Source organism: Astatotilapia calliptera, chromosome 18 (genome assembly GCF_964374335.1).
Source record: "Astatotilapia calliptera chromosome 18, fAstCal68.1, whole genome shotgun sequence".
Lineage (NCBI taxonomy): Eukaryota > Metazoa > Chordata > Actinopteri > Cichliformes > Cichlidae > Astatotilapia > Astatotilapia calliptera.
The window spans coordinates 17,460,228-17,470,905 of record NC_137439.1 but is presented as its reverse complement, the minus strand read 5'-3'; the positions used below and the strand labels follow the sequence as shown (position 1 = coordinate 17,470,905).

The window sequence follows — 10,678 nt, the reverse complement described above, 5'->3', positions numbered from 1 at the left end:
GGCAGCGTGCTTTACACCTGTTACAGGCGTGGCCCTTTAAGGATGAGCCTGATGGGAAATGTGTGCGGGGCAGAGAGCAAAAAAAGAAGGAAAAAGGAAGAGTAACGGTTAACTACAGAAGAGACGAAGAGAAAGTAAATAAAAGGAATATAATAACTCCCTCGACAGCCAGAGTTGTATCGGCGATGCCCGCTGTGAGTAAACTGTTTCAGCCCACTGTACGCGGTGTTCGTACCTTGGAGGAGAAATAAAGGTTCGGTAAAGCAGTTTCCTACGTCTCCCTCGATCTTCTTGCTAGCGGAGTTGACCTGTATAGTAGGGGTGGGTTTTTATAATCGATTCATCGATTAAAATCGACTCCGGCTTGGATAACGTAAAATCGATTCATTAAAATCCTGAATCGATTTTTTTTAATATAAATTTATTTTGCCTGAAATGCCAGAATCTCTGGTGACATCTCACAAAATTTCAAGAACCACCAAACAGTTAAGACAGTAAATGAGAGCAGGTACACGGATTCTGCACATAGACTTAAACACACAGCGCGACCCGCGGATCAGAATCAGTGAGATGTCGCCTTTCTCACCCGACGCAAGGACACGGTCGGGGCTGAAAGCCGACAGCTTGCTGATTCTGATGTGTCGGCGGGTCCAAGCTTTGTGTTCACGCCCTTTATGCGCCGATTCTAAAGCTGTTAGTTTGATCTCTCTCCAAACAATATTGACCGAACCAGCAGCAAAAGAAGATTCACATAAACATCGTCATGTATTCACTCTGACTTTTACTGTTTTGCTTCCACCGCGATGCACAGCTCTCTCTCTCTCTCCCTCCCTCTCTCTCTCTCTCTCCCTCCCTCTCTGTACTTCAAGAACAGTTTCCCTTTCTTCATTATTCGCTTGCTTGTTACGCACAAGTCTACTGTTGTTTACAGCGCTGTCAGCCGCTGTTTTTTTTCCCTTTTACATTCTTCCGAAAAGAAAACCTCATTTCTGCTGTTCAATACTGAACAAATTTAAACTTTTTAAAATTATTCAAAATGCAAAACGCTTAACCATGTCTCTAATAAAACCGCTGTAACTTCAGAGGTAATGTTCATATGTTGATTAATGGTTTTCTTTCGTTTTTGATGTACTGCAGAATATTTTTATAAAATCCCAGGCCAGGAAAATCACCTTCATGTTTTTCTGTGTTTTATCCTCAGCTACTTTGACACAAAGGCCTCTGCTGTGACGCTCACACCTTTGATAAAGTCTTGCGTGTGTCAGCTTCCTTTTTATTGATACAAAAATATGTAAATGTACTGATCTGAATTATAATATTTCTGACTGTCAAAATATCCCAGATTTAAATCGAATCGAATCGAATTAAATCGAATTAAATCGAATCGTGGATCGAATCGATTCGGGACCTTGTGAATCGGAATTGAATCGATTCTAGAAATCAGTGACAATACCCAGTCCTACTGTATAGTAAGCTGTTGCCGGTGTTGTGCCAAAAAGTGATTGTCTGCCAAAAACTGATTTCCGGTATTTGCCAAAAAGCGATTGCTCATATTTAAAGTGGTATAAGTAACTTGTTGGGCTATAATATGTTAAACATATGTCAAATGCATCCCTTATGGATGACATAAAGTCATCTTGAGCCACAAACAACATTCGTGTAGCAAGATACAAGCTGCAATCAGTTTTTGGCAGCGACTTTTATATAACCTTTATTTATGCAGTAAAAAAAAATCTCATTAACATTAAAAATGTATTTTGTAAGAGTAAGTTGCCCAACAGGACAACAGAAATGGCAGCAAATATTACAATAGTTCTGTAAAAATATTTTAAGTGGGGATAAAGGACCGGATTGGTTATAATGTAAGTACAAGTTGTAAAGATACTTAAAAAACAGATAATTTTTTAATTCTTTATGTAACCCCTTTGTATCCCCTGTTCACCGAAGTCTATTTACGAACATACGTAAAGATATTACACATAAAAAATACACAGAAACACTGGAAATCAGTTTTTGGCAGACAATCACTTTTTGGCACAACACCGGCCAAAGTTTCAAAAGGGTCCAGTTTGCAAGAAATCACAGAGCCTGTCTTCCTCTTCAGGTTATCCAGTCTGCTGGTGTCTCCAGCTCAGATGCTGCTTCCCCCTGCAGAACACAGCAAAGTACAATGTGCTCACTACAACTGAGTGATAGAAAACCTTGAGCACACATTGAAGGATTTCAGTTTCATGGGAAAAAGAGGCTGCTCATCCACTTTTTTTTCACAGCCTCTGTGTCAGTCTTCAAATTCATCCTCTTGTCGTCAGGTACTCATCCACCACATCAACATCTTGACCCGTGTTTGTTGTGGGACATGTCTCTTTGTTCTGAAGTCAAACACCATCGCCACCCCGGATTTGAAGCAGATGATTCCTCCCAGAACTCTCAACAAAATCATCAACTTGTGCTCTGTACTCTTTTTCCTGCTCATCACTAATAGATCCATCCACTCCACAATCAGTCAGAGTATTTCTGTAGGTGGCATGTACTGCCCATCAATAAAACAGACAGTCTCACATACTGCAGCCTACCTGTCAGGTAGTCAGTAATCCATGAGATTGTGGACATGTTTCATCTCTGTCAGTCGCAGCTCCTGGCTTTTGTTACATGAACTCGAGAAATTAAAGATGGTGATCCCCACCTTGCAGTCATTACTATCTAGATGGAAGAAAATATAAAAGTGGGAGTGGTGTGACGACTTGTTTCACTCATGAGTTTAATCTAAAGCAGATATTTTAGACTATGTTTACTGACTTTCAGTAGACTGCGTGGTTTAAATGGCCTCAGCAAGTGGAAGAAGTTGGTGAAGTTGTCTGGAGATGGATCTGATTGGTGATAATAACCTGCAGACTTGACATCTGAACAAACGCCACCGGGGGGATGTAGCTGAGAGCCAGAGGAGGGAAAAGTAACATTGTTTTTTCAATGAAGCTGAAACTATTTTGTTCCAAAGCTTACAACTTCCTCAAAAATGAAAAACTCCAGATCTAAGTCATACTTGCAGTCTCGTGACTTATTCTAAAATCTCACTGATCTGGTTTTGATTTTGAAACATTATCTTACTCTTTCTTTTCTTACAAAATCATTAAATTTAAAATACAAAAAAGAAAAAATATGAAGCCAAATTACTGTCGCAGATCCTCCCTGAGGCCATATTGCGTTTCTAACAGTTTTTTTTAGCTGTGAGATCTCGTTTAAAGACTTCCGGTGTTAACAGCTGAATGAGCGCACTTTGGATTTGGTAAGTTAAATTATTGCAGACACTGCAGCTGTATCAGCATGAACACATTTGCAGTAACAAATCATAGTTATCAGCTGCATCGACTCTTTCCAAAGCTCATCCAGTGTATCTTTTTTATATTTTCACAATGAAATGCAATCACATCCTAAAAAGGCTCTGTTTTAAAAACTCTTTTTAAAACCGACCAGCTTCTCAGCATCGATCCACTCTGTTGCCTGGATAAAATAAGGTGCAGCAACATCATACACTAAAAGATCTCTTTTCAAGCCCAGAGTCTCATTAGGCTGAAATTATAATGAACAGTCTACCACCTGTTTTTCAGTTCAAAGACGAGTACTGTCTCATTTGTATTGGCGATATCATCAAAGACCCTTTGCTGCTTGTGATCGCAGAGATTAAGCTGCTTCACTGTGACTGCATGCTCTAAGGCATCAATCCTCAAAAAATCTCTAATCTTTGCTGTAGTGTGCTCGATATTAGTCCATTTTGATGCTCTGTGCAAACATCGTAAAGCAGTCTGCAGACTGACGGAGGTTAAAAGGTGTTCTTTGTTCTTTGTTTCTTTGCATTTACTTGACTTGTTTGTGGTCTAATCAGCTGTTTGTTTCTTATACTCACTGTTTTGGGTGCTGATTATATTTGATGTGTTACTTGTGCCGACCCCTTAAAGCTGCGATTATCACCGTAGAACTCAGAGATGCTTTGTTTCTTTCCCGAGAGATTATCACAACAATGTTTTGCGTTTCCCATTCATTCAGTTCATGTGTTGGCTGAGGCCGCTACGTCACACAGCAGTGACACAACTCTCTCCTAACGATGTTTTTTCCCCCAGGAGGAACAATACAGCGTTTGTCTTCAGGATAATCCTTTTCACCTGGATTATTGCGGCGCTGAGACAAGCAAGTTAAGGCATTTTGTGCTCAGAGCAAAGAACAACTGGCCACATTTCATCCAAGTAGCATTTTGTATAACAGTCATTGTACAATCCCACCTAATGATGGCAGTGAGGTTTAACTGAAAACATTTCTTATTTTTATTTAGTACTAATGTCCAAAAAGGAAAAAAATAGTGTTAAAGTGCAGATAGCAGTGAGTTTATCTCATTTATTTCATTTCTGGGTCAAAATTACCTGTTTGTTTTCCCCACATACTGACTACTGACTGCAGTCCTGGGATGAGACTACGTAACTACACCATATAGTTCAGTAGCTTGTAGAATCACCTTTAGCAGCAAGTAATTGTTCTCTGTGCGACATTATCAGTTTTTCACACTGTTGTGGAGGAATTTTACGCCACTCTTCTTTACAACGTTGCTTCAGTTCATTGAGGTTTGTGGGCAGCTCTCTAAAGGTCCTGCCACAAAAATTTCACTCAGGTCAAGGTCTGGACTTTGACTGGACCACTACAACATCTTTTTTTCAGCCATTCTGTTGTAGATTTGCTGCTGGGCTTCAGATTATTATACTGTTGCATGACCCAGTTTCATATATATATATATATACATATACATACATAATTAAAATAGTGAAAGTGTAGTAAATAAACGTTTTGGCACTAATACGGACTGCACTTGGGATAAAAGCTGCAGTTTAGATGAGAAAGGTGTTTGTCTTTATTTCACACAATGTGCAAAACCAGTGTTATGTGGATCAAAGTTCCTACTCTTGATATTTCTTCATAATGGGTAGTTGACCTACATGTTGCATGAGTGCTAAAATAAACTGTCTGTGACTCAGCATAATTTTATCTTAACACATAAATCAGAACAGTTAAAAATAGAAAGAAAAAGAAATCCAACACACAAGCGCAACTCTCTTGCCAAGCATCACTTTTTGCAGTGCATATTCTCTGCAATAAATCCAGGTTGAGAGGTGTAGCCATTGGGTCACCCAAAAGAGGATATTGGCACAATGGGATACTTGTTCCCCATGTGACATGATTGGCTGGGACAAAGCTTTACAGCGCTGATTGCGTAGATTGACTCCGAGGAGGCCCAGATGAATAAATACCTCAAATCCAGTGGGAGATCAGAGGCTTCCAGTTACTAAACCAGTGACCACAGGCTTTTCTTACAGTTTGCTTTTTGTTTTATATTCAACAGCAAAAAGGAACCATGGTCAGCCGGTCAGTTTCTAATGAATTCAATTGTATCTCATATTTCTTATTACATTGAATGACAACCAGGGTAGTATTTTTTTTTTTAAGTAAATGAACTAAAGAGATTTGTTAGGTGAAAACTGTGATGTTTGTTTCAGTACTTTTTGGAAATTAATGCAATTAATTATTTCGACTTTTGGTAGAGAAATCTTTAACCTAATCCTGTGGTGTTTTTCACATGATTAGGTAGTCAGGAGCAGGTTGGGTTTCTGACCAAAAACGAGTCATCAGAAATCCTAAAATTACTTAAAGCTGAAAGATATATAATTTTAACCTGCTGAAAACCCATCAGCAATAATTTCTTTGGCAGTGTTTCTTGATGTCTTTGCTCTTTTGTTTTTCTTTTTTTTTTGCTAACAGATTTGAACACCCAGCTGGTGGCTACAGGAAGCTTTTTGAGACATGTGAAGAGCTGTCTGAGACTCTTCCCACAACAGTCACAGGTTTGTTTACATCTTTCAGACAGAAATAGACTAGACACGAAAATAACTCTTTTGACATTTGCATATCGACTGCACTTTTCTGGAAATTTATACTTTCTAGTTTATAACTCAGCACACTGAAAACTTTCTGTGATCCACGTTCATTCTGCAGGCCGGATTCCTTCGTTTCTGAAGGGAAGCCTTCTCCGTCTGGGACCCGGGCTTTTTGAGGTCGGAGATGAACCCTTCTATCACCTCTTCGATGGCCAGGCCCTCATGCACAAATTTGACTTCAAGAATGGCCAGGTCACCTACTTCCGGAAGTAAGGCGGTCATTTATCAGTGTCACATATTGCATTTGAACTGCAGCTGAGTAGCCGGTGCTGTGTGATTTCGTGTGAAACATCATATGTTGCCATAAGACTGGATGGTGTCATGGATTACCTAACACAGTCGAGCCAGTTTGCTCATGTTGAGTCCTGACATGAGATTTTGACTCATAGATACCAAACACATTTGCATGAAACACTCCTGCAAACACATGATTGTTTCGTTTAGCACATTCCCGTCCACTTGCTGCATGTATGGGAAGTCTGAGGGGTAGTCAATGACCCATAAAGTGGATTTTGCATTTTCTCTCTTTCCTCCATTTAGGTTTATCAGGACAGATGCTTATGTGCGAGCCATTACAGAGAAGCGTGTGGTCATTACTGAGTTTGGTACATTCGCATATCCTGATCCCTGCAAGAATATCTTCTCCAGGTTGGTTCCACATGCACACATTTGAGAGCAAATTAGAAATGTCTCAATGTCTTTGCAAATATTTGCAGTATTTTACCTCCAAGTTCCCTTTTTTTTTGTTACAATCCTGTATAGACTGCAGTCTTTTCCTGTTTTTTCTTCGGCTGCAGGTTTTTCACTTACTTCCAAGGTGTTGAGGTCACAGACAACTGCTTGGTGAATGTCTACCCTATTGGTGAGGATTATTATGCTGTAACAGAAACCAACTACATCACTAAAGTCAACACAGATACGCTGGAGACTCTGAAGAAGGTACATCAATAAAGTACATTGAATCTGAGACGAGAGCGAGCAATCTTTTCACCTTTACAGCTTTCGCCTTTATTTTCTGTGCAGGTCGATATGTGCAGCTATGTCAATATTAATGGAGTGACTGCCCACCCTCATATTGAGAGGGACGGTACTGTGTATAACATTGGAAACTGCATGGGGAAAGGAGCATCACTGGCCTACAATATTGTCAGGATCCCACCCACGCAGAAAGGTTTAGATAAACCCCGCATGCAACAATAACACAAACACTTGGTTTTTCATTAAATTCAGTTCATTTTGTACAAAAAATAAGATGGAATTTAAAAAGATGGTTATTTTCCAAATAACATGAATAAGTAAATGTACTTATGATGCTTAATCTACTCTACAATGGCTATTTCTACCTTTTATTAAAAAAAAAAAAAAAAAAAAATATATATATATATATATATATATATATATATATATATATATATACCCACGGATTAAAATACAACAGTGTGAGTACCCCAGACATAGAAAGTAAGGTTAAAGTGCAAAAATATAAATTATGAAAAAGGTTGTATTTTCTGTCAGTGTAAACATCATATAGATTTTATGAAGTGTTGGACCAAGCAGAGACTTCGAAACAGTGAGTGATCCCTTTAAAACACCACAACTTTTTCTTTTGTAGATAAATCTGATCCGATCGACAAGTCCAAGGTGGTGGTGCAGTTCCCCAGCTATCAGAGATTCAAGCCTTCCTACGTGCACAGGTGTGTCCACATGTCTGTGAGTCTGTGTGCGTGATTCAGTGTTATTTTTGTCCTGCCTCACACTCTGAGATGGGTGCACTTCCCTGAGCCTGGCTCTGTCGGAGATTTCTTCCTCTTAAAAAATGTTTTTCCTTCCCACTGTCGCCCAAGTGATTGCTCACAGGGGGTCTACTGATTGTTTTCTCTGTATTATTGAAGGGTCTCTACCTTACAATATAAAATACCTTACGGCAACTGTTGTTGTCATTTGGAGCTATGTAAGTAAAACTGAACTGAATTGAACTGAATTTAGTTGATGGGTTTTTATTGTTTTGTGTTTTTATCTACTTCAGTTTCGGCAAGACAGACAACTACTTTGTCTTTGTGGAGACTCCTGTGAAAATCAACCTGCTGAAGTTCCTGAGTGCCTGGAGTATCCGTGGCTGCAACTACATGGACTGCTTCGAATCCAATGAGAGCCAAGGAGTAAGGAGCCAAACGAATATCTTTAAATCCACAAAAAACCCACACTGGTGTTTTTGGCTGCTCTTCTTCTATAATCTCATCTGAAGCTCTGATGTTCTCTTGTAGACCCTGTTCCACATTGCCAAGAAAGACCCAGGAGAGTACATCGATCTCAAGTTTAAAGGAGCACCTATTGGCATGTTTCATCATATTAATGCCTTCGAGGACCAGGGGTTCATTGTTGTTGACCTTTGTGCTTGGAAAGGGTAACTGAAGCATTCGACCGACCGCATTTGTTTGATCCAGCAAGATTAATGCTGATGAACATTTTTGTGTTGCAGCTTTGAGTTTGTTTACAACTACCTCTGGTTGGCCAACCTGAGGGCTAACTGGGACGAGGTGAAGAAGGCAGCCATGCTCGCCCCCCAGCCGGAGGTGCGCAGATACGTCATTCCCCTGGATGTCCACAAGGTGAGCACCTTTCTCTTTCATCAGACTGATAAAATCTTCTACAAACAAATGCAAGGTTTGGTTGTTCTGACCATGATCTGGATTTGATGTAGGAGGAGCAGGGGAAGAATCTGGTGAGCCTGCCGTACACCACAGCTACAGCCACCATGTACGCTGATGGGTCGACTTGGCTTGAGCCTGAGGTGCTGTTCTCCAGTCCTCACCAAGGTGACAATGCAGCTATTTTTCAAGAAGATATTTTTAGACTTTACTGAATGATTGAGTTGTGCATTGGTTTGCACTGTTGCCTCACAGCAAGAAGGTGCTGGGTTTGATTCTAGTGTGGGGCCTTTCTGTGTGGACTATGAGTACAAACATCCAAAAAGCATACACAGGGTTAACTGGTGGCTGACTGTAGGTGTGAAGGTTAGCATATCTGTTCAGGGTGTAGCCTTCCTCTTGCTCTATGACAGCTCCACCCTCAATCGCAACCCTAAATAGGGTAAGTGGACAAAAAGGGATGAATGGCTACTGAGTGATCTTTTGTTATTCTTTGGTTTTGTAGCTTTTGAGTTTCCTCAGATTAACTACAAGAGGTATGGCGGCAAGAATTACACATACGCCTATGCCCTGGGTCTCAACCACTTCATACCAGACAGGGTAAGAGACTAGAGCAGCAGATTTCAGACTGTGAGTGTAGAAAAAAAATTTTTTTGGTTGATTTTTTTTCTTTTGATTTCTGTGTAGATCTGCAAGTTGAACGTGAAGACCAAGGAGACCTGGGTATGGCAGGAGCCCGACTCCTACCCCTCAGAGCCGTTGTTTGTACAGACTCCTGATGCTGTCGATGAGGATGACGGTAAGTCTACAGCAGTTAAAGTATAATGTTCCATGCAGTGTGTTTTAACAATTACTTGTATTGTAAGAAGTAATTTTTAAGCAAGGCTGGTGTTTGCTGTCCCCACAGGTGTGCTGCTTACCATTGTTGCAGCTCCCGGTGCCCAGAGACCAGCGTACCTCCTCATCCTCAACGCCAAGGATCTTTCTGAGGTTGCCAGGGCAGAGGTGGAGTGCACTATTCCCGTCACCTTTCATGGGATGTACAAACCCTAATGATTCGTGACTCTGCATATTTCTCTGTGACCAGCTGCCACTCATTATTAGAACAATGGCACAAACTGATCATTGTGTCGAGCTGTTTTTGAGAAAGTGATTGCATGTCCTCCTTTGCAGGCAGCGTAGGCTGCTGGATGCCTTCTGAGCCATGATAATAAATCTCAACTAAAATGTCTAAGCTTGAACTGTCAGTACTGGTAAAGAAAAAAAGGATCTGTTCACATGATTTTTCATATAAATGGGTCATGGATGCAAAAATAAATGCGTAACTATCAATGCAATTCTTATTTTGTGTTGATCTGTTACACCATGTTCATTTGCTACTCACAGAGTGACAAAGTATTTTGCCTTTCATCTGAGGTTTAAGTTCTCTGTTGTATTGCGTTGCTTCTTTCAAATTTTTGAGCAACACTGCATTCCTGCCAGCTCCACGACTGCCTACTGAGACAAAAAGACTTTGTTTTTTATTTATGAGGGCGGAGTAAATCAAGCATTCTCTCAGTAAGCGATGCATATACGAGCAGTTCAACTAATCCTTCAGCCTAAACTCTTGAGGCATTAGTACAATTTTAATATGTTGCCACACAAAAATCTCATTATGGTCGCAAACGAATAGGGGACCTTTCCACGTCTGTCCTCGTGTTTGTCAAAGTTGTTTGAGTTTTAATCTAAAAACAGTAAAGGCACGCAGATCTTGCAGCACTGCAAAGCTGATTAACTGTGTCGGTTCTTATATCTGAGGAAACAAAGCGCATGTTGCAATGTATTCGTCTCAAAAGGTGCTTAAGAAATGGACGCGCAGCCTTTATATGCCACATTTTATCGTACTTAAAACAAGGATTTAAATTTGTGGTTTTTGCAATTGTAATTCCAATCTCAGATATTTGAGCGTCACATATAGAAACGCTTGAAACGGGCACCAACCGTGCTCATGTTTTCCTCGGCAGCTGATGCAAGCGGAGGAAACAAAGTGGCTTTGCCTGAGTTGCTACATCAGTC

General features: G+C 40.3%; 1 protein-coding gene and 1 long non-coding RNA gene across 2 annotated transcripts; both read left to right on the top strand.

The window, feature by feature from the left end:
- The first annotated feature begins 84 nt into the window (after positions 1-84).
- LOC145421694 (uncharacterized) lies at positions 85-2,682 on the top strand. The gene is made up of 2 exons (XR_013903049.1): positions 85-253; positions 2,105-2,682. It is a non-coding gene; the product is annotated as an uncharacterized LOC145421694 (long non-coding RNA).
- Positions 2,683-5,263: 2,581 nt separating this feature from the next.
- Positions 5,264-9,960, top strand: rpe65a (retinoid isomerohydrolase RPE65 a). The gene is made up of 14 exons (XM_026150767.2): positions 5,264-5,406; positions 5,800-5,882; positions 6,034-6,184; positions 6,516-6,623; positions 6,773-6,914; positions 6,999-7,146; positions 7,588-7,669; positions 8,002-8,134; positions 8,240-8,379; positions 8,455-8,584; positions 8,677-8,791; positions 9,129-9,223; positions 9,311-9,422; positions 9,531-9,960. Exons 1-14 carry the CDS (start codon positions 5,396-5,398, stop codon positions 9,674-9,676), a joined length of 1,596 nt encoding a protein of 531 aa, XP_026006552.1. The 5' UTR covers positions 5,264-5,395; the 3' UTR covers positions 9,677-9,960.
- The last annotated feature ends 718 nt before the right edge of the window (positions 9,961-10,678 follow it).

What these genes read in the sequence shown, in the direction of transcription:
- rpe65a (XM_026150767.2), top strand. An exon ending in CAGGTCACCTACTTCCGGAA is followed by an intron (nt 6,185 to 6,515) that starts GTAAGGCGGTCA and finishes TCCTCCATTTAG; the next exon opens with GTTTATCAGGACAGATGCTT. An exon ending in ACCACTTCATACCAGACAGG is followed by an intron (nt 9,224 to 9,310) that starts GTAAGAGACTAG and finishes ATTTCTGTGTAG; the next exon opens with ATCTGCAAGTTGAACGTGAA.